The sequence below is a fragment of the Garra rufa genome, chromosome 3 (genome assembly GCF_049309525.1).
Source record: "Garra rufa chromosome 3, GarRuf1.0, whole genome shotgun sequence".
NCBI lineage: Eukaryota > Metazoa > Chordata > Actinopteri > Cypriniformes > Cyprinidae > Garra > Garra rufa.
Window position 1 is genome coordinate 44,516,621 of NC_133363.1, and position 23,873 is coordinate 44,540,493.

General features: G+C 36.2%; 2 protein-coding genes across 3 annotated transcripts in view; both read left to right on the top strand.

The window, feature by feature from the left end:
• dennd2b (DENN domain containing 2B) overlaps window positions 1–8,697 on the top strand; it is a 66,244-nt gene extending 57,547 nt beyond the window's left edge. For both annotated transcript variants that reach the window (XM_073836231.1, XM_073836230.1), the window contains exons 15-20: window positions 2,892–3,069; window positions 3,978–4,019; window positions 5,853–5,964; window positions 6,199–6,441; window positions 6,743–6,829; window positions 8,002–8,697. In XM_073836231.1, the coding sequence (XP_073692332.1) occupies window positions 2,892–3,069; window positions 3,978–4,019; window positions 5,853–5,964; window positions 6,199–6,441; window positions 6,743–6,829; window positions 8,002–8,036 (697 nt within the window). In that variant the 3' untranslated portion in view covers window positions 8,037–8,697. The remainder of the gene's footprint in view (window positions 1–2,891; window positions 3,070–3,977; window positions 4,020–5,852; window positions 5,965–6,198; window positions 6,442–6,742; window positions 6,830–8,001) is intronic.
• A 2,247-nt stretch (window positions 8,698–10,944) lies between these two features.
• Window positions 10,945–23,873, top strand: part of trim66 (tripartite motif containing 66) — a 27,109-nt gene continuing 14,180 nt past the window's right edge. The window contains exons 1-8 of the mRNA XM_073837141.1: window positions 10,945–11,329; window positions 14,767–15,088; window positions 15,675–15,840; window positions 18,586–18,715; window positions 18,920–19,036; window positions 21,761–21,875; window positions 22,115–22,261; window positions 22,551–22,668. Coding sequence (XP_073693242.1) covers window positions 15,080–15,088; window positions 15,675–15,840; window positions 18,586–18,715; window positions 18,920–19,036; window positions 21,761–21,875; window positions 22,115–22,261; window positions 22,551–22,668 — 802 coding nt within the window. The 5' untranslated portion in view covers window positions 10,945–11,329; window positions 14,767–15,079. The remainder of the gene's footprint in view (window positions 11,330–14,766; window positions 15,089–15,674; window positions 15,841–18,585; window positions 18,716–18,919; window positions 19,037–21,760; window positions 21,876–22,114; window positions 22,262–22,550; window positions 22,669–23,873) is intronic.

A 23,873-nucleotide genomic window follows, 5' to 3' on the forward strand; every position in this document is an offset into this window, starting at 1 on the left:
ATTTTTTTACTAGTATCTGCAGGACTCTATGGCTTTTATTATACCCAAAAATTTGTCATACAGTAGACAAGTAAAATTGTGACACAAAATTATTCAGACACTTTGACCTGACCATGTTTTGCTTAAGTGTTTTGCTTTTTATACCACAGACTGAACAAAATTAAGCATTGCTTGGTAATTGGTCAAGCATTGATAGTAAATATTATCATACTAACAGTTGTCTGAATTTTTGGTTGACTGTAATCCATTACATACATTTCTTTTAAAGTTATCTGACATTATCAAGATGAATTTATTCTGACACAGTTTAACTCTGAATTCTCTAAACTGTGATAATGTGAGAAATGTTGAAGGTGTCTTTAATTTTGGATTGACTGTATTACAGTTCAGACTTTTTTCTCAAATTTCTGAGAAAAAAAGGCAGAATTACGATATTTGAACTCAGAATTGTGAAATGTGAACAGAACTGCAAGATATAAACTTAGAATTCCAAAAGTCACAATTGTGAGATATAAAAAAGAAAGACTTCTAAGAAAAAAGTTGCAGTTAGCTTTTTTATTTTTTCGTTCTAAGGCGAAAATAGCTTTCATAGGCATTTGTTTTGCTCCTAACAACAGAAATGAGCAGTATTGGAGCTGTTATTGTGTTTTGTTTACTGTCAGCATACCAATTTTTATCTTTGGGTTCAGTCCTGATCCTTTCTAATTCATGGCTGGAGTCAGTGTGCTTCCAGTGGTTTATTTTTTCGGCCTCTGTATATGTGGGCCCATGTGGTGGATGGGACAGAAAGAGATGAGAATGAGAGAAAGGAGGGTCAGCCACTATCAACATGCTGGGGACCGTGAGAAGGCCACTGTGCTATTTGTGACTTTGCGCTTAGCCTTGTAACATCTCACGGCTGCTTTAATGTCACCAGAGTAATTTAGGGCTCTGAGGAGCGTGATCTGCAAACGTGTTGTTTGAATGAGAACGAGTGTGTGTGGTTATGTGGTAGCCCATCACGATATCATCTTTACCATATCGCCCTGAAGATATGAAGACTTGCATATAGCCTGTTCCACATACAATGGGTACTGTGGCCAATGAAGCATTTGAATACAAGCCACACAGAAAACCAGACTGGTGATTGTCTTGTGGGAACATTTTACTCCTTTTGTTGGAACATAAAGTTTTGACAACTGTTATGTAATGACAGTTAGTTTTTTCTTCCTTTGTTTGTTCATAAAACAGTAGATTTCTGTTTTAGGTGGAATCAATTTTCATCAGCCATTACTGTCACATGATCCTATACTTTTATATAAAAATTCCAGATAATTTACTCATCCAGGATGTTCATGTCTTTCTTTCTTCATTCGAAAAGAAATTATAATTTTTCTCCATATACACTACTACTTAAAAGTTTTTGAACAGTAAGATTTTTAATGTTCTTTAAATAAGTCTCTTTTGCTTACCAAGCCTGCATTTATTTGATCCAAAGTACAGCAAAAGCAGTAAAATTTTGAAATATTTTTTACAATTTAAAATAATTTTCTATTTGAATATATTTTAAAATGCAATTTATTCCTGTAATCAAAACTAATTTTCAGCATCATTACTCCAGTCTTCAGTGTCACATGATTTTCTGTTCAAGAAAAAAAAAACATTATTATCAATATATTATTGTCGATTCTTTGATGAATAGAAAGATCCAAAGGTAAGTATTTATCTGAAATAAAAAGCTTTTGTAACATTATACACTATACCGTCCAAAAGCTTGGATTAAAAATCTTACTGTTCAAAAACTTTTGACTGGTAGTGTAGTGGACTTCAATGGGAGCCAACGGGTCCAAATTGCAGCTTCAATCCAGCTTCAAAGGGTTCTACACAATCCCAGTTGAGGAATAAGGATCTTTTGTAGCAAAACGATCATTTTGTCATTTTGTAAAAAGGAAAAAAAGAAATAAGTATATACTTAAAATGTTGGAAAGGTCACTTGCGGTTTGTTCTTCGTCTGTGTACTCTGGTTCAAAAAGGTACGGTAGGGTGAAAAACTCCACCTCATTTTGTCCTCCAACTTCAAAATCGTCCAACATCGTTGTTTTACCTTTCTTTGTAAATGTTCGCTTTGTAAACACTGGGTCAGTACTTCCACCTACGTCACGCATGACCTTTGGAGCTAGTGCAAGACAAGCATTTGTGTTTAAAAGTATATGCATTTTTATTTTTAGAAAATGACAGATTGTTTTGCTAGATAAGACCCTTATTCCTGGGCTGGGATCATGTAGAGCCCTTTGAAGCTGCATTGAAACTGCAATTTGCACAATGGTCCCCATTGAAATCCAATTTCTTTTTGACTGAAGAAAGAAAGACTTGAACATCTTTGATGACATGGGGGGGTAAGTAAAATATCAGGAAATTAGTTTCTGGAAGTGAACTAATCATTTAAGTAGATCATTTGAGATGACACTAACCTTCTAAAATGTATACATTGAATGGCAGAATATGTAGGGTGTAATGTAAATGCACAGTATATAATACCACTTGTGATATTACTATTAAGATAAGAAAATACCAGTGAGTCTTAGGACATTTTATCATGTGTTTTATCGCTCCAAGCTATCATTATCTCCAGAGGGCTTTATGTAACTGGCGCCTTGAATGCCACTGTCACAATGTGAATAATATTACAGGAGATCATTTGAATAGCACTTCTGTGGCATCTATTGAACGCCACTGGCTATTTTCTTGCGCTGCTCTCGTAATCTCAGATTCCATTGTTCTCTTGCTAAAGCCAAAACAAACTGGAAAATCTGGGCTCAATGTTCTTTTTCCAGAACAGGATTTGCTAAGAAGGTGTGTGAGATTTTGTAAAAGCTAGGTGATTGACTGTGTGCTTTTCTCTTTCCCTACAGTACTCTTTCCAGCTGTGTTCATGCGGTGGTAGCTTTGCTCTACCCGTTCTCCTGGCAGCACACCTTCATCCCAGTGCTGCCCACCTCCATGGTGGACATCGTCTGCTGTCCCACGCCCTTCCTCGTCGGTATTCTGTCCAGCTCACTGCCAAAGCTCAAGGAACTCCCTGTGGAGGAGGTACTTGATATCTATTGTCACTAACTCCCAGCTGTGCTGTTGTCACCCATCTTGTTTGTTGTAATAGGACACTTTGTCAAGTTTGTACGACATGTGCTTGGCTTTGTACCAGCCTAAATTAAACTGGTTTGTCTGATAAACTGTCATTAGATCCAGGGAGAGAACTCTTTGCACAAATATTCATAACCACTTTTAGAGGCTATTATTCTGTAGGATGTTTCCCTAATCGTGACTTTGAATTTCTGTGAATATGGTCACATTGGCAGCTCTCCTTAACAGTTCAGTTATGCTCTTACTCTAATAAGCTGCCTGAACCCATATGTAGAAGAATATGGGGCTGAAGTCATTTTCCCAGATTCAGAAAGTTTTTGGAATGAGTGAGAAACATACTAAGTATAATAACATGCCCAGAACATGGGCCAAATTTTCTATATAAGTCTTGAATGTGGCGTCAGCTTCATAAGCCTAGTTCAGCATTCCTGGCCAGGCTGTTGCCTTTCTCCCCTCTAAACTTTCCCAACCGGGAGAGTGTTGTTGTTCCCAGCTGCCCATAGGACACTGCCAGCTTGGCCACAGGGCTGAAGTTTGGTCCCTACCAAGTGTTTGGCATTTAGTGCGTTTGGCTTTAGTACTTTTTTCAAAGTGCACTCTGGACAAAAGTGCACTTGTAATGACCACAAGAGGTGACCCTTTGCAGTCAAAACATCTGGAAGCACACCAAATTGTGGTGCTTGTCATTTTTAACACTGCATTTTTAAATGGATGTCAGGCTCCATCTGTTGTGGATCAACTTCAGGGATTGTTGTGATGTACAAACCTCCTGAAACAATTGAATATACTGTGATTTAAACAGAATGATGCAACTTAATGATTCAGCCAAATGAGATCTGTTTCTCTTTACGTTTCAGGCTTTAATGGTTGATCTTGGAACGGACCGCTTCATCAGACAGGTTTGTACCCCTTTAAAAGTTTAAAGGGAACCCTGGGTATTAAAGGATTAGTTCACTTCCAGAACAAAAATTACAGATAATGTACTCACCCCCTTGTCATCCAAGATGTTCATGTCTTTCTTCCTTCAGTTGTAAAGAACTTGTTTTTTGAGGAAAACTTTTAAAGATTTCTCTCCATATAATAGACTTCTATGGTGCCCCCAAGTTTGAACTTTCAAAATGCAGTTTAAACGCAGCTTCAAAGGGATCCCAGCCGAGGAAGAAGGGTCTTATCTAGCAAAACAATTGGTTATTTTCAAAACAAGTTGACAATTTAAATACCTTTAACCTCAAATGCTCGCCTTGTCTAGCTCTGCGATGCGCATGCGTAGTCTGTGTAATCCAGGTCAATACAGTTAGGGTATGTTCAAAAACTCCCATCTCATTTTCATCTTCAACTTCAAAATCGTCCTACAACGCTGTTTTATCTTTTTTTGTAGAGAACGTTTGATCTTCTTTGTATGTTCACTTTGTAAACACTAGGTTGGTACTTCTACAAGGATGTAGGACAATTTTGAAGTTGGGGAAGAAAACGAGATGGGAGTTTTTCAACACACCCTTACTGTATTGACCCAGATTATACGGATGGCAGAGATGAGACAAGACAAGCATTTGACGTTAAAAAGTATATAAATTGTCAATTTGTTTTGAAAATAACCGATTGTTTCACTAGATAAGACCCTACTTCCTTGGCTGGGATCGGTTAGAGCCCTTTGAAGCTACATTTAAATGCCATTTTTTAAGTTCAAACTTGGGGGCACCATACATATCCATTATATGGAGAGAAATCCAGAAAGGTTTTCCTCAAAAAATATAATTATTTTACGACTGAAGAAAGAAAGACATGAACATCTTGGATGACAAGGGGGTGAGTACATTATCTGTGAATTTTTGTTCTGAAAGTGAACTAATCCTTTAAGACTTGTATGGCTTTATATAGCATAAATTATGTCTCTTAGTAAAAATATGTAGTGGAAAACCTATGAAACCTCATTTTATGCATATTTTGGACTATGTGGGGCACCATTATTTTGATTACGTAGAACGTTTGCACTCGTCGAGCTACTGCCACTATCTGTTGATATTTTTACCACAACACAACTTGGAAATTATAATTGTAATACGATGCCACATTGTGCGGCTTTTGCTTGTAATTTTTTAGTCAAAGGGCAACAAATGAAGCAATGTAAGTTTTCACTGTTTTCCTAGTGATAAGAAAAGGAGAAAAGAATGGGAAGATGCCTATGGACAAATAAAACTTTCTAAAGACCTGCGTCTTTGTTCTCTCCACTTTAGCCCTGATGCCAGCGCATTTTTCACTTGTTATCCGGGTGCATTTAGACTCTTTGTGGGGAAAATAATATCCATCGCTACTTATAAGCTCTTTCAGTATCTGTGGTCATCGTATCAGTATTTTATTTTCTGAGTTGTGTATTGCGAGTTGTGGTAAAAATAGCGTAGCTCAGTGCCAGTAGCTTTGAGTCATCAAAGTAATGGCGCCCCCCATAGTCCAAAATATGTATATAAAGATGTGGATTTTTTTAAATAACGTAAATATTTCGTGGGTTTTCTACTACATATATCAGTAAGAGACATCATTTACGTTATATTAAGCTATACAAGTCTTAATACCCAGGGTTTTCTTCAACAAACTCTCCCATGGCTGTAGAGCAGCTAATTGCACATTGCCATTAAGATCTGAGAACAACCGTAATATAAACAAGCTGGCTGTGTCATGTTATGAATCACTGAACGTTATTGCAGCGTTAATCTCCATACTCTTCCTGTATACAGATGGATGACGAGGCCTCTCTATTACCACGCAAACTGCAAGCTGCTCTAGAGCTGTCTCTCGAACAGAGGAACGACATCATCAATCAAGACTCCGACAGCGAATCAGATGAAGGTGAAAAGCCTGACGTTTTGTCTTGTGCCTTGTGTATCTGACTGTAAAGCAGAACATCTGGCTTGACTGTATTTCATTTCCTATTCAAAGTCTTTGTTGTTTATCCACCATGAAAATGAACCAAATCTAATCTTAGCATCATATTTTTTGTTTATGCTTGATAAAATATAAATGGCTGACTTGGTTGCTCTAGGATATTTAATAATGAATGTTTCTGATTTTCGCATTTCACAGAGTGCACCACCTCTTTGAACAGCGTGGTATCCGAGGCCTTCATCCGCTTTTTTCTGGAGACCATTGGCCACTATTCGCTGTTTCTTACACAGGGTGAAAGAGGGGAGCGCATCTTCCAACGCGAGGCCTTCCGCAAGTCGGTGGCTTCTAAGAGCATCCGGCGATTCCTGGGTGTCTTCATGGAGTCTCAGATGTTTGCTGGATTCATCCAGGATAGGGAGATGAGGAAGTGCAGGGCCAAAGGTAAATCATGCTTGGTCAATTAAGCAAAATGGCTTCTCATAAAACATGATGTCCTATTAGTCTCAGGCTCATTAGAAGTGTAATTTGAAACCCACACCCAGCATAATTATGCCTGGGTCTTTCTGAGATGAAGTGGAGGCAACTGTTATGATAAAAGTCTGATCTTTACTGCCACCTTCTGGTGACCAAAAATAATGCTTTTGACAAGTTTAAAGAAAAAGTTGTATTAAGAAGTACTTTTAAGTAATGAAATGATTTATTTTTAGTTTTGTTTATTTAATTGTATTATTTTCTTAAACAGGTCTATTTGAGCAGAGGGTGGAGCAGTATCTGGAAGAGTTACCAGACACAGAACAGAGTGGGGTCAACAAATTTCTGAAGGGTTTAGGTAAGTATAGCACAGCAGTTACTGTATGTGACGCATGTCCTACCAGTCGAACTTTTGGAATAAATATTATTTTTATTGCTTTTGAAGTCTCTTATGCTAACCAATACTGCATTTATTTGTAAAACATAGTTGCAAATACAAAGTACTATTAATTTAAAAGTGTCTATTTTTATATATTTTATTATGTAATTTATTCCTGTGATGGTAAAGCTTAATTATAAATTTCATGTCCTCAGCATCACATAAACCTCCAGAAATCATTCAAATATGCTGATTTGGTGCTCAAGAAATGTTTCTTGTTCTTATTAATGTTGAATACTATTGTGCTGCTTAATATTTTCGTGGAAACTGTGATATACTACCATTCAAATGTCTGGGCCGGGGTATGCAAAATGTAAATGAATTAAAAATACCTTTATTTACTAAATCACAGTAACAGTGGCAGGAAACATTTATAATTTTACAAAAGATTTTTATTTCAAATAAATGTTGTTCTTATTAAGCTTTCTATTCCATCTTTCATGAAAACTGAAGAAATGGCTGCTAAAAAAATTAAATTCGGTCATCACAGGAATAAATTAAATGTCAAAGTATATTAAAAAAGAAAACAGTTCTTTTAAAATTGTAATGTTATTTCACAATATTACTGTTTTTACTGTATATTTGACCAAATAAATGTAGCCTTGGTGGGTGAAAGAGACTTCTTACAAAAACATAAAAAAATTTTAAAGGGATAGTTCACCCAAGAATAAAACATTCTGTCATTATTTACTCACCCGTATACGTAAATGGCTGACATGGAAGAGAAGAATTGTTGAATAAAGTTATTTTTGTTTAGTTTGTGCACAAAACGTATTCTCGTAGCTTCAGACATTTAAGGTTGAGCCACTATGTCACCTGGACTATTTTATTGATACCCTTACTACCTTTCTGGGCCTTCAATTTGTCAAAGAAAGCTCTTGGATTTCATCAAAAATATGTTAATTTGTGTTCAGAAGATGAACAGAGGTCTTACAGGTTTGGAAAGACATGAGGCTGAGTAATTAATGGCAGAATTTTCATTTTTGGGTTAACTATCCCTTTAATTGTTCCAAACTTTCGACCAGTGGTCTATGCATTTAAGTACAAAGCTTGTTCCTAAATGCACCAAAATTATTATCATTTTTTTTCAGGAAATAAAATGAAGTTCCTTCATAAAAAGAACTAAAAACACTTTATCGTGAAACCAAAAACTGTGGACATTTTCTACAAATGCTACATCTGAAGACCTAACACGGCTAAGTCACGTATGTTGCGATGTGCCTGTTGTGTTGTGTTTACTCTGATTCATATTTTTGTACATATTTATGAAAGCTGTGCTGTTAATCTCACATGTAGCTCTGTTGTTACCTTTCCTGGTACTTTGTATATGAAACTAGAGAAATAATAGGATGGTACTGAGAGTATGAATGGTTATATTGCAGTATAACCTCCACCTTTAGAGATAACTGTTGTTGAGCTGGATGAGATGTATGAATGGAAACTTGACAGGTGGGTGTACAGTGGCTGTGTAGTATTTAACGCTAGAATTTCTCCATGAACTGTATTTTGTACATTTATTAACACATGAAGAGTATAATTACCTTATTTACAATGTTTAATAAAAAAAAATCAATAAAGTTCTTCTGTTCATTTCTCATTCTGTTTTAATGAACAGCTTTGTCTAAAAATGTTTAGAACAATAGAAGCAGACCCTAGCTTGCTGTGGCTATTCCTGTCCTTTTAGTCTGGCCTTTTTGTGTTTAAAATAGCAGCAATGAATAATACACTGGGAATGTTTTGAAACTTGACACATTTTTGCTATATTAAAGAAACATACAACTCCTGAATTGGTCATATGTGTATTTCAATTCTTGGCCAGTGTCATCCAAAAATATCAAAAAAAATTATATTTTCATTTGTTAAATAATGTGAACTTGAATATTTGATAAGAGAGAAAGATATAAGATCCTTATGCAACAAGGCTTTGTCGATTGTATAAAAATCCTATGCAATAAATTTTATTCTATGCATAACATTTTACCTGAATTAGATTTTAAATAATGTAATTTTCTGGAAAGAAGTTTCCATTTATACAGAAGATTTTTTTCTTCACAAACATCCAATATATACATCTTTTTTTTTATCAAATATTTTAATATTTTGCATTAATAAATATTTTAATCCACTCTGCATTTTCACAATCCACTTTCCATTGGCAGGTATTGCGGTTTATTTTAAAATCTTTCTCGGCAAGAACAGTTTCAAACAATTCTATCAAAGCCACTGAGAGCAAGTGCAGAACTGACATCTTTCTCCATAAATGCCACAGAGGGTGCCACAACAAAGGTGTCTGGTAGCACTACCAAGAAAAATATGACAGTTCAGGAAAGCCATCACTCAAATGGATACCCAGAGCGATTTCTTTTTGACAAAACCTGTTAAAACCTGTGAAAGAAATTGTAGGTATTATAAAAGCTGTTGAAGTGGATACCAAAGAATATATCTAAAGATTGCATAACAAAAAATAAATGATACAACTAGGGCTACTAAGTCAAAAGTTTACATACACGTTGCAGAATCAGGATCATACAAAATGCATGTTATTTTTTTTATTTAGTACTGACCTAAATAATATATTTCACATAAAAGATGTGTACATACAGTCCAAAAGAGAAAATAATAGTGATTTTATAAAAATGACCCTGTTCAAAAGTTATAATACTGTGCTGAATGATCCACACAGCTTCTTTTTTTTTTTAGTGATTGTTGTTCATCAGTCCCTTGTTTGTCCTGAACACTTAAACTGCCTGCTGTTTTCCAGAAAAATCTATTTTTTGTGTATTTGAACCATTTGAACCCTTTCCAACAATGACTGTATGATTTTGAGATCCCACTTTTCACACTAAGGACAACTGATGGACTCATAAGCAACTATTACAGAAGGTTCAAACACTCACTGATGTTTCAGAAGGAAACACAATGCATTAAGAGCCGGGGGTGAAAACTTTTAAACCAAGTGTAAATTTGTCTTATTTTACCAAAATCTCTTCTTTTTTTTTTTCCATTTAATACTGCCCTTCAGAAGCTACAGAAGATGCTTACATGTTTATAAGACAAAATATGTTAAATTTACCCTTCAAATTCAAAAAGTGGCTTTTAATGCACCATGTTTCCTTCTGGAGCATCAGTGAGCATTTGAACCTTTTGTAATGGCTGCATGTGGAGTCCCTCAGTTGTCCTCAGTGTGAAAAGATGGATCTCAAAATCAAACAGTCATTGTTGGAGATGGTTCAAATACACAAAAATGCCAAAAAAACAAACAAAAACTTTGTGAGACCTGGAGGATTTTTGTGAAGAACAGCGGGCAGGTTAACTGTTCAGGACAAACAAGGGACTAATGAACAACTATCATAAAAACAAACAAAGAAGAAAAAAACAGCTGTGGATCATTCAGATAACAGTATTAAGAATCAAGTGTATGTAAATTTTTGAACAGGGTCATTTTTATAAATTCAACATTGTCTCTTGTGGACTATATGTTAACATTTTAAATGTGAAATATCTTATTCAGGTCAGCACTAAATAAAAAAAAATAACATGCATTTTGTATGATCCCTCTAAACAAAAAATAAACATTTTGCAGATTCTGCAAGTTGTATGTAAACTTGACTTCAACTGTATATTTATACATAAAAATGCCAATTATAGTGATCCGTATAGTGAAAACACGTTGAAGAAACAACATATTTTTAGGCTTTTAGGGATTTTAAACACATGAAACTGCTATAATCATGTTTATCCAACCCTAACAATAATAAATTGTACTGTACATATAAACTGATATAATTTTTTTTATCTTACCATAACAATATGATTCATGATTTAATCCGTCAGCACTAGACAAGTAGCTGAACGCTTTCTATATTGTCTATTGCTGAAAGCAAATCAATTTGACGTGCCGTAAAAATATGAATGTTCTATCTATCATTGTTATGTCCTCACTTGTATTACATGAAAACTGAGACAAAGGCGACATCTGCTGGATTGGATGCAAGCGACATTTAAAGGTAGCGAACTTTAGTGCGCAACGCAGGGTGCGTATCACGAAAAAAATACAGGAGGTGAAGGACAGGGATTGATAATGCGGTCGGTTCCGTTATAACTTTGATTCCGTGTGCTATTTAGACATCTTCCACACATAGCAGATCTACTAGAGACCGCAAACTCAAACTTGTGCATCTGCACTATAGATGCATGCACGATTTTGCCTTTTGACAGTTGCAGCGCTTAAGCGATAGAGGGAATAAAATCATACGCGTGTAAGAAATAGTCTCCAGGGGTGGAAAGACTTTAAAGGATATGGTGATCTAAAGCTGTTTAGAGACTGAAGCATTGCTGAAATCGATATAATCTTCCAGCCGCCGAAGAGGAGGAGGAGAAGGATGGTTTTTGGATTTGTGCCTCTTCAAGAGAAGCAAGGTGCGGTTCAAACTCTCATTATGTGTGCATGCGTTCATCACTATTTCATTTGCATCGTCAGTGTGTTGTGGTACTCAGTAACGGTCTATTTTGGGCTAAACACAGTGTTGCTACGTATATGAGCAGTTTGTGCAGGATTTCGTGGAGTCCCATCCCATCTGTGAGGTGTGCGAGAAGATTCTTCCAAAAACGCAGAGGTCTATAGTGCGCATTTTGACATATTGCAACTTACACATGTGCATATGTGTTTCGTATCGCGTCACTGAACTATTTAAAGCATATCTCCTTAGTGTTTATTTTTATTAAGTATTTCTTTGGAGTAAGATGAACAATTAATTTGGTTGTATTTTTAAAGTAGTAAATAACACGAAGGCGAAATGAATAGGCTAGGGGTTTAAAAGAAAATGACCGTTCATCGCTTTAATGTCTGTAGAAACCCTTAACAAGAATTTTTTTTAACTCAAGAGTTATTTGCCTTCCATATGTGACTCCAATTACTGTAATTTGCAGTTTGAAATTGAACATAAATCTTGATGCAGTCAGATTGATTTCAGCCTTTCTGACTGATGATTGTGTTATTTTGTGCAAATTATACTTCTACTTTCAGTGCAAGTATGAATTTTATCACCTACATCTGTTAAATTATTCAGCCTAAATGTAAAGGTCATTTATTGGGGGCGGTATTCAGGTTGGTCGTGCAACTCTAATTGTAATTTGGCGCCACACGCTAAACGTCAATTATATAAAATACTTTTTGAAACTAATTCTAGATTTTTTTGTATGCTGGTATATTTTTTGTAGGTCTAGAAAGTGATCCACAGTGACTTGTGGATCGAAAAAGCCTAGTTGAGGTATCAACTATAATCCATAATTTGTCGTAGGCTACTTGACTGAATTGCGCATGCGCAGCGTAGTATTATGGTTACCTACTTCGGGCGAACGCAACTTTTGTTTATTCGCGTCAGTTTGACAAAATAACGCGCTGTAACTTACAGTCAAACCAAAATTTATTTAGACACCTTCAACATTTCTCACATTATGGCAGTTTATTCGCTATGGTTTAGAAAATGGTAATAAAATATGACAAGAACTCAAGAGTTCAGAAGTCTGATAACTTTGATGGAAAGGTATGTAATGGATTACATTTAACCCAAAATTCAACTGCTAGTATGCCAATATTTACACAACTATCAATACTTTGTTGACCAGTTACCAAGCAATGTTTTTTTGTTCAGTCTGTGGTGTAAAAAGGTGGTCAGGTCAAAGGTCAATTGTTGGTCCCAAAATCAGTTTTACTGGTAGTCCACTGTATAATATGTTTAAGTATAATATGTTACAACTTACTTTATTTTGCTATCATCACTTACATAAATGAACTATAGCGTCCTACACCTTAGTAAAAAAATATCAAAAATTATATCTGGTGTCTGAATAATTTTTGGTGTGACTGTGTATTCTAAACTCATATGTGAAAGCCAATTTAAGACTAAATACTTTTTAGTTTAGGCCTATCTCTACTTGTATTAAAACATTATTCTTGTATGAAAATGTTCATTTACTGTACTAAATCGCCCATCCCAATATGTTTTGACGTCCTTTATTCAAGTCTGAATTACTAAAGAATTATTTTATTTGTAGTCTGTATATGAATAATTATTATTTTTGTTACATAGTATTATCTGTACTGAGCTGATGTCTAGAAAGAGACAGAGCTCTCTGTTTATTCTGCAATAGCTTGTCTTTGTGGTAGCTTATCATAGGTATTTTCTATGAATCTGGGCCCACTTATCTCTGCTCATCACTACAGCATAATGAAGGTGAGATATCACTGGATTCATATGAGGAAAAAAATCTCATTACATTTTATCTCAAAATGTTTCATGTTATTTTTTTTATTTTTTTTCTCAGTGTTTCCACTTCCTTTTTACCTGTCTTTCTTCCCACTGCATATTCATTTTTTTATTACACCAGCGACTGTTTTGGAGTTACAAGTGCATGAAATCATCTCATACAATAGCTCTCCTTATGAAGAAACCTCTCAAGTGTGTGCTTGAAGGTCTTGGCAGTTTTTGTTTTTGTTCAGTTTTTGCACTGACAACTGTTTGGTTATTTGTAGATTGTTTAATGAGACATCACATCATTGCAATATGCCACAATTAAACGCGCTGTCTCACTAGACAAATGGCTGCATATTTACACATGAAAAGGAAATAATCATCTCAGAGGCCCAATGATAATTCAAACATTAGATTAAGTTTGTATCACTTATATAAAGGACCTGACTGATTACCATTTTGGTATACTTCATTCTTTCTGAATACCGAAAAAAGGCCTTTTCTTTGTCCATGTAAAGACTTCAATCTCCAAACAAATAATTGGCTATTATAAACATTCACTTGTAATGAGTGAAGACATAATGAATTGAATAATCTGTACTGAGCCATTACCATCTGCTATGGGCAAATCTGCCATTCCCCTGTCATGATCTCATAACCAATGATGTTAATGGATGTTACTAAGGTGTTCTTCCAGGGGAGGAACCTCCTCTCAAGTTTCTATTAATGTACTTTCTCTAGAGATGACTGTGCTTGCTCAGGCAGAAAGATACTCGTGCTGAATTCACTTACTGGAGAAAACCTCTGGTTGTAGGATGGAAGAGAGAGAGAGAGAGAGAGAGAGTGCTTGAGCTTTTTGTTTTAAAAGCCAAATGGCATGGAAGGCAAACCGGGAGACGCAGGCACGCCTGTCTGCCCGAAGAACAAGAGAAAGACTGGCTGGGTAGACTAATTGTGTTTTAAAGTGGGTCTGTGGGTACACAATGGGGAATCGGATGGTTTTAAGCTCCCATGAGCAGCTCTAGAGGAAGAGAGAGTTGTCAGATTTGTAGGTCAGGCTGCAGGGGTTGTTGTCAGGCAGACTCACGGTGGTAGAGGTGCTTTCTTAGAGGGGATCCGCACGACACCATGTCAGTTCGAGTTACGTGCCGTTTCATTAGTCTCCACCAATCGCCTGCATTGGTTTGCCTACCTGCGAAAGATTTTGAGGAAGTCATGTCTTCAAATTCTTTCGAGAAGAGGAAGTGTGATAGGATCATAATTGATTTCACGCTTTGCAGGGCATTGTGCGAGCACATCTCAATTCCCATCTGCTCCTGGAGAAGGCTGACCCGGTTTCAGCGTGTTACGTGGGAGCGGACCCGGTCCGGAGGGACCTGTCCCTTACTAGTGCTGATCTAAGGAAGTGAGGAAAGAGGGCACCAACGTGTTCCCTCATCCCCGATCCATCTCACACCCTTCGCGCGTGCGATTCTCTTAAATATTGTAGGTCATCTGGCACCTCTCCCCTTCCATTTTTGGCAACAAGGGCTGCCGGGGATATTTTGTCCCAGAAAAAAAAATAATTATCAGCCCTCCCTAATTCCCAATTATTATGAACAGGCTTATTTAAGAAGAAAGATCATGGTGGCTGTCAGAGGGAAGGATTCGGGATCCAAGCAGCTGAAGGAAGCCAATGAGGAGAGCTTCGCACCGGCCACGGCTGAGGGCACACGAGGAGGAGCGCTCCGCTGGGGTTAAAGTGTGCAGTGTGCACTACTTCCTGCCGCAGGTAGAGCTGTCACAGTGTGGTGTGGAGCTCTAGCTGTGTCAGAGGCTTGCCGTGTCCTTGCCTCACTGCTGCGAGAGCTGCTCGGCTGGATATCGCAATCGTTCTCACGCGCACCCGCAGAGGAATCTGGATCCCTCCTTCGCCATGGAGAAGGTAAGACGGTCCTGTGCTCCATTTTTGAGAGCTCCATTCTGCAGGTTTTTAATTGTCTTTGAGTTGACACTGAGGCAATCAGCAAACTGCGGCTTCTGGTGACACACAGATGACGCAGGATGTGTTATTGTTTTGCTAGGTACGCTTTTTGGGAATAATAACGCGAAATGCAAATGTGAATATTTTTGGCATCCTTTGAACAGGCGGCTTTGCTTTCTAATGAGTCAGAGTGAATACTTTATATTGTTTTAAGACAGCAACGCTTGGCTTATGAATATTAAATCCCGGTGGACATAGTGAGTCGTTTAAAGTGATAATTCACTCCAGAAATAAACAAACAAACCTGTGTGGCTTTCTTTTTTATCCGTAGAGAAATTTTGAAAGTCAACCGGGTCAAAACAACACTTTTTAGTGTTTACACAAGTGCTACCTGAAGATGCTACTTCAGTTTACGCCTGCTAGATTAGGTGTTGTAGAGGCAAGTTTATAAGACGCCCACTCATTTGTGGCTGACAGATGTGGTGCGTCAGCAAATCTGTTCTATTATAATGCAAACAAACCAAATTGATTTTAAATGTATCTGCAGTGCTGTTCCGAGTGTTCAGAGCCCAGGATGGCACAGAGCTTGTGCACCTTCTGCAACAAGTGGCTGTGTTTCCAGTGCACAGACCTGCATCAGCATGAAAGAAGCTCCTCTCAACCCTTTGACCTGCAGCACCAGCCGCGAGACCCTCCATCACCGTCTGAAATAGGCAAGAGCGTCTTTCTTGTACCAATCTGTAATTACTTTCTACTTTTAGCTCGAGTTGGCTGTTTGCTTGTACGTTTCTGCTTCTAGCCACCGGACATTATCAGCGCAACGCCATATTTTTTCTAACCCCTCTTCTTTAACTCACTGAATAATGCATTTTATAATAAGTGTGAATAATTATCCTGTGATGTATTGTAGTGTTGTATTTTTTATGTGACCCAGTTTCTAAAACTGATTCTTTCTCAGCAAACACAGCACAAATTTGGCCAGCCTGTCCTTAAGATTTTCTGAAATCCACTTAACGTATGATAACGACACCACAGAAAATAAGAGATGGAGTGATATAAAGAACGAAAGAAAAAGAAAGATAAGAGAGAGAGAAAGAGTGGTAGAGTGTGAGAAAAACAGAAGTGCGGGTGTGAAGCAGGATGTGGTCGGTCACCAGTATGCAGTGAGGCAGTGGGAGCTCTTCAGTGTTGGAGCCTGTGGTCTCGAACTTTAACACCATCTCTCCCTGTGCAATGTGTCAGCGTGTCTCTGTCTGCTCTACACTGTCACAGCAGCTTCTGATGGACAGACTGTATATCCAGTGTGACAGGTGCTGTCGGTTGAGGTCTTTCATTTCTAATGGAGTTCTGCATTCTGCCTGACTCTCTAACTCTCTCTCTGGTCACACAATTATGTATGCAAAGGGATTTTTAAAGTAATAATGTTTTTTTTAGATTAGGATTTTTGCTACAGTGGAATGGAAATGAGAATGTTTGATTGATTTGTTTACGCCGTTCGCTTCAGCCTAGGTTAATGTAGATGTCTTTATTAAAAGAAACTCATTTCTGGAGAACACTTCAAAACATAGCCAGGGGGTGGGGTTGTGGGTGTTATTTGTGGATCTAAAACAGGAACAAATAAGTTCAGATCAAGTTCAGATTAGTTTATAAATAAAATAAATTCAAATAAAATGTAAATAAACGTATTTAATTTTTATTTATTTACTTTTAATTAAAAATTACATTACAACTTTAATTTTAGTGGAAAAACCAAATTATTAGTTTTAATAAAATACAAAAAAAATAAATAAAATAAAATAGTTATAAACTCTTTGTGTACACAAATCTCTTACTTTTTTAGCTTTTCAAAAGTAAGAATTATAATAATTATTTTAAGTAAAATGTATGTAGGTAGTTTATACAATCAAGAAACTTAGCATCCTAATTAATAAATAAATAAATTTAAAATAAAATAAGATACAAATTTAAATACACTTATTTTAAAAAAATTGAGTATATTGTCATTTAACTTTAATTTTTCTAAAACATTTCTGTGTAGGCAGTTCTCTTTATTTAGCTTTTCAAAAGCAAGACAATTATTACAATTATTTTAAGTAAAATATCTGTAAATATTAAATTGAATAAAAATTAAATAAACTTATTTCATTTTAATTAATTTATTTCTTAATTTAAAAAATATAATATGAATGTATTTTCATTGATCTTGAATTTTATTGAAATTTTTTTTTTATTAACACTTTCTGTGGAGGCAGAAATTTATTTAGCTTTTCAAAAGCAACAAAATGATTTTTTAAGTAAAATATCCTTGGTAGTTTATACAATCAAGAAAAAGCATTCAGATCTGATATTTTTTTAAATGTTCAGTGCTAGGTGGAATACCGAAATTGTGGGCTATTCATATGAAAGCAATATCTGTGACGTTATTAGGCTTTTCAAAAGCTACAAAATAATTATTATAATTATAATGCTATAAAATAAGATAAAATAAAATAATACAAAAAATTATTTAATTTAATTAACATAATTTTATTACAAAAATAAGATGAATAAACTGTCATTTATCTTTAATTTTATTGGAAAAACAAAATTATTATATATATTTTAAAAAGTAAATAAAATAGTTATTTATGTAAAGACAGTTCTCTTTATTCAGCTTTTCTAAAGCAACAAAATTATTAAAAGTATTTTAGGTAAAATATCTGTAACAGTTTATACAATCAATAAACAGCATTCTGATCTGCTATTTTTTAAATGTCTTTTAAATGCTATGTGGATAACTGAAATTGTGGGCTATTTATTCACACATGAAAACAATATCTATTACTGTGTTTGGCTCTTCAAAGGCAACAATATAATTATAATCATGTATGTATGTAGTTTGCATGATCATGTAAGCTTAGCATCCATGTGATAGTTTTTAAATGTCCAGTTTGAGGTGTGTGTGAAATGTGGGTCATTCTGAAAGCGCACGTGAAAGCAGTATCTGTTACTTTATTTGGCTCTTCAAAAGCACACGTAGAGTTTCATTCCTCATATTGGCAGGGCTTTTAATGAGACATTAACTGATTGATCAAAGCTCTGCTGTGTTCCATTTTTGTCTGTTTTTCTTTTGCTGGAAAAAAAGATGCATTTATACGTCCAGAAATATTTATAAGGATTTTGATGTGCTTTGTTTCCCCACTAAAAATAAATGAAGCTTGCATAGAGAGTGACTCACGGAGGCCAAGCGAGGTCTTTCGCACTATATTGGTCAAAATGATTTGAACATACTTAAAACCTCATTAAAACCTGCAGAACTCTGAGAGATTCCACATGCTTATATCAACACACTTGTTTTCCATTGTACGTTTGGAATATTTCTTTTAAATATTTGACGCTTGATTACAGATAATGTGTTCTTAATGGGAATCAGCTCATTAGCCCTCATTTCCTCTCTTCTATTGTGTTGCGTGTCTCAGGAGCCGGTTGCTGCGGGCATGCAGTTGTCATGTGTCCTCTCCATAAACAGGAGCCTCTGGAACTCCTGTGTGAAACGTGCGACCTCATGGCCTGCAGCATCTGTCACCTGTCCGCCCACAAAGACCATCGGTATGCATAGAGGACACATACTCACAATGCTCTTGTACACATGCAAACACTCTCTCTCTTATACACTTTCCTAAACACATGCACAAAGATGCAAACAGAACAGGTGGCCACTTTCTCACGTATCAACAAATATGCTATCGAGCATGTTGTGTGTAAACGTTAAAGTCAAAGGTGTTTCACCGGCTGTTGGTTTCTTATCTTTAGACTGGTGCATGTTGGAAAAGCTCTGCAAGACCAACGATGGCTCCTGCAGAACCTCATGGCCCGAGTGGAGGAGAAGAGATCTGCTGTGGAGAGCACCGCTAAACAGATCCAGGGCAGGTGAGACAATATCCCACCTATTCCACCTTCATGATGCTGCTAGCATTAAAGGAGAATTATTAAGTCTCAGGTGTCCCCAGAATGTGTCTGTGAAGTTTCAGCTCAAAAAATACCCCACAGATCATTTATTATATAATTTTGAAATGCTTTTGAAAAGCAGAAACATGCTGTTTTCGTGCATGTCCCTTTAAATGCAAATGAGCTGCTGTTCACCGCCACATTTTCCAGAATAGGGCTGTGGCTTTACAGCTCATAGCTCAGATACTCTGCTAAAAACATCTGTTTGGTTTTGATTATTATGTCTATCACACTGAAATCATGCGTTTTAAAGCCGTATGTGACCCTGGACCACAAAACCAGTCATAAGGGTCAATTTTTTAAAACTGAGATTTATACATAGTGTTGTTTTTGGCGTCCGGTTTTAATTTTAGTTTTAGTTTAGTCTTTGTGTGAAGCTGTCATTTTAGTTTTTAATAGTTTTAGTCACGTTCATACTCTATTAAGTCTAGTCAAGTTTTAGTCAACTCAAGTTTGAGCATTTTAGTCTTATTTTAGTCAGAATTATCCATGACTATTTTCGTCTAGTTTTAGTCGACGAAAACTGAGGACATTTACTGTAGTTGTAGTCATTGAAAATTGTATTTTAGTCTCTTTTTTTTATTTTTTTTTAAGTTTATTTACAGACTCATTCATTTATACCTTGTGTAAGTAAAATTACAGTTTTATCTATTTTTATTTCTAATGGTTTTTGTAGCACAAGAAGATTTATTTTTTTGGAATTTTTTGCCTTTATTGAGATAGGACAGATCAGAAGTGACAGGAAACGAAGTGGGAGAGAGATGGGGGGCGGGATCGGGAAAGGTCCTCGAGTTGGGATTCGAACACGGGATGCCTGGAGCGCAACGGTGCTGTATGTCGGCGCACTGCCCACAAGGCTATCGGCGCCGACCGAGTTGATTTATTTTATGAAACTGTCCAAAAGTCGCTTGGACATCTGAGGCGCATAAGCAACTTTTTCCACCTTTGACCACAAGATGTCATTAGTGTGTAACGTGTTGAAAAGCTTAGAGTAATGAACCTTTTTACAATACAGTTGAGGGGAAAGCCTCAGTGCTTCGAAAAGCTTCATTTTCCCATCACTACTAAAAAGTGCAAATAAAATGTATGTGTCGTTTCTTCTTTTTCTCCCAAAGATGAACCCTGGCTGGCTGGCCATCAGTCCCTTCATCTGTGTCAGACTTAACTTTGTTTGTAGTCGTCTTCCAGATAATTCCGCAAGTGGGGCTTGAGGAAGTGACGTCGCCTGCGTCTGCACGGTTTAGGCTAGAAGGGATAAAGTTCTGGCTACTGGGCATGCGCACATCAATCTAACGTTATAACATTTTGTTTCGTTTCGTTTTCATCAACGAAAATGAAGAGACATTTTAGCATAGTTTTTATTTTGTAAACCACATTTAGTCTAATTTTTATTTGTCAATGATATTGCATTATACATTTAATTATAATCATCGTCACATGACCAGCATTTACGTTTCGTGTCGTCTCGTTTCCGTCATGTGATAAAGGTTCGTTGACAACGATATTTTGTCATAATTTTCGTTGACGAAAGCAACACTATTTATACATCATCTGTAAGTTGGGATAGGACAATATTTGGCCGAGATACAACTATTTAAAAACCTGCAATCTGAGGGTACAAAAAAATCTAAATATTGAGAAAATCGCCAAAAAGTTGTCCAAATTAAGTTCTTAGCAATGCATATTACTAATTAAAAATTAAGTTTTGATATATTTATGGTAGGAAATTTACAGAACATCTTTTTTGGCATAAAAGAAAATGGATAATTTTGACCCATACAAATGTATTGTTGGCTATTGCTACAAATATACTCCTGCTACCTAAGACTTGTTTAAATTGTTAGTTTAAATTTCCTATATACAGTTTTCTGAGCACATACTTATTTCAAACACACGCACATAAAGCGTGTGAGTACTAACCTAAGTTCTCTTTCATGTCTTATTGTGCTTAAACGGTCAAATACACACAAGTTTATGTTAAAAACACACAAGTTGCAAAAACAGTCGGCTTTGTTTGTAAAGGTAAGCAGCTGGGAAAGAAATCACATGCTTATATTAGATTTGTGTGGCAGCAGCGTAATATTCAGTAAGTAAATCAATAAATCCACTGTTTTCTTGTCTCCTCTGAGGCTGGGACTCTAAATTGTGTTCTGTGCTCGTCTGTGCAGCCAACGACAGAACAGTTAGCATGCTTTGCTCAAACTTTTGCCATGGTGTTAGACCTGGTACACCATTGTTGCTTGCAAAAAACAAAATGGCAGCACTGTGGGTGGAAATGTGCAGATAAATGGGGCGATAATATAATAATAAGGGAGCGAAATCTAAGTAGCTTGTTTTTTCATACTGGGTTGTCTATTTTCACATTCTCTGGGTTGGTAGATGCACCAAGGACCAGATTATAGCACTTAATCATGGAAAAAGTTTGATTTTCATGATATATCCCCTGTAAACAAAGTGTGCCCATTATTCATCTATACTGTGAACAGCTGAGATTCTTAAGACAACAGGCATAGTTTATATGAAGCATACTGACATTGACAAAACCCATTACTTGCAGATGTTCAAACATCCAGATGTACCGGTCATATCGATTTGTTTATCCTCCCTCAACCATCTCTCTGTTCGTTTTTCTTTCCATTTGTCCAGGCTCCACGGTATAAAGATCACGCAGAGGAAGGCAGAGAACCAGATAAAAATGGCTAAGATGATTATGATGAACGAGCTTAACAAACGGGCCAACCTATTAATAGAACAACTGGAGGTAATTACTTTTTCCCTCGTTTCCCTCTCCTTCTTTCTGTGCCATTCCAAACGTATTCATCTCCAAACATCCATGTGACCGTGGATGTGCTGGTGATGGAGCGTGCCGAACAGAACGTCTTGTGAGCGAATCATGCAAAATAGGCAGATTCTGCCAAGTAGCGACATATCCAAGCAGATGGGGATCTTAGGAAAAGTGATGAGGAAATCCACATTTTTGTCGTTGTCTTCCGGTTGCAGAGTATCTCCAGTGATTTCAAGCAACGTCTGGAGGACCAGCTGCAGGGGGCCATAGAGCTGTGCAGCCAGCTGGAGCACGTGCAGAACTTCATTACCTGGGCTACAGCCCACCACAGACGCAATCCACTGCTATTCAGCAAAGAGCTGGTAGGATTTTCTCACGTCCAAGTGGGCTTTAAATGTTAAGATTCCTGGCAGCTGCCTGCTAAGTTTTTGGCGGGTCTCAAAAAGATGTCGGCACTATTAGTTTAAAGCAGCCTCACCTCTTTTTATGGCTGCATTTAGATCTCTTAGAACTAGCATTAATCATTTTCTCACAAACTTAAAAATAGAGACACTGCAGAAAGAGTTTCAGTTTCACTGCCAGAATTGCATGCAATATTTATAACTCAGTGTCTGTGTAATCATGAGGTTTGATCTATAATTCATTTGTCAGATTGCTCTTCAGATGCAGCAATTACTGGAACCACTGATGCTCTCAGAGGCTTGGACCCCATTGAAAATCAAGTTTAACTGGGATGCCAGCTTCTGGACCAAGCAGATGTCCACTTTAGGTAAACTGAGCCTTTGGACAATGGTATTAGATGGCTTTTTTAAATATCTTTTATATATGCTGTGTTCTTTATACAGTATAATGTTAAACTAGATTTGTACATAAAGGAAATTCCAGTGTTTTAAGCCATCAGAAACTGGTTTTGAAGTTGTAGGTGAGTTTAGGGTTTAGACTTTGGCTCTGCAAAATGAAATTTGGTGGCAGTGTAAAGGTGGCTAGAAAATTAAAAAATAGGTCAATCACAATGCATTATGCAAAAATAATGATGCGTTTAATTGAAATGGAGAACATTGTAACAATGTCAACTAGACATTTTAAAATGAGTTTAAGCTTTACATTTAAAATTTTTTGTAATAGTTTTGTTTTAATGAAAATATTCTTTAATTTAGTCATGTCATAATAATTCATGAATTAACATTACATTTAATTTTAGCAAAAATATTTTAGTTGATGACAGTGCAAAAACAATATATAATGTATCATATATTTTTTTAACAGTATGTTTCAGTTAAGATCATTATAATAAATAATTATGAATAAGTAAATATATATATATATATATATATATATATATATATATATATATATATATATATATATATATATATATATTATATATATATATAAATCTGTCTTTGGACAATGAAAAAATGCTGAAAATAAATAATGAAGAAACAGAAAAAAATGACAGACTAAACCCAGAAGAACTATGGCAACATCTCCAAGATGCTTCAAGAAACCTACCTGCAAAGCTACAGTACTGTTAAAAGATTTAGGCACTTGTGTAAAAATGCTGCAAAATGAGGATGCTGTCAAAAATAATGTCATAAATAGATTTTCTTTATCAATTCACTTCTATTAAATAAATTAAATCAACATTTGGTGTGACCATCCTTTGCGTTTAAAGCAACTTTTGCCCTAGGTGCACCTGTGCATAGTTTTTCAGGCATGTAGGCCTCTTGAAGCATCTTGGAGACATTGCCACAGTTCTTCTGGATTTAGTCTGTCTCACTTTGTTCTGTTTCTTCATGTCATTCCAGACAGACAGGATGATGATGAGGAAATGGCAAAATGACTGTTTGGAAATGTAAACTGATATTTCCTACTGACACACTACAGCAAAAGATAGAAATAACAAACTTTTTAGGTGAAAATAATAGTGTTCTAATAATTTTGGCCACCACGGGTGTAACGATACACGTATTT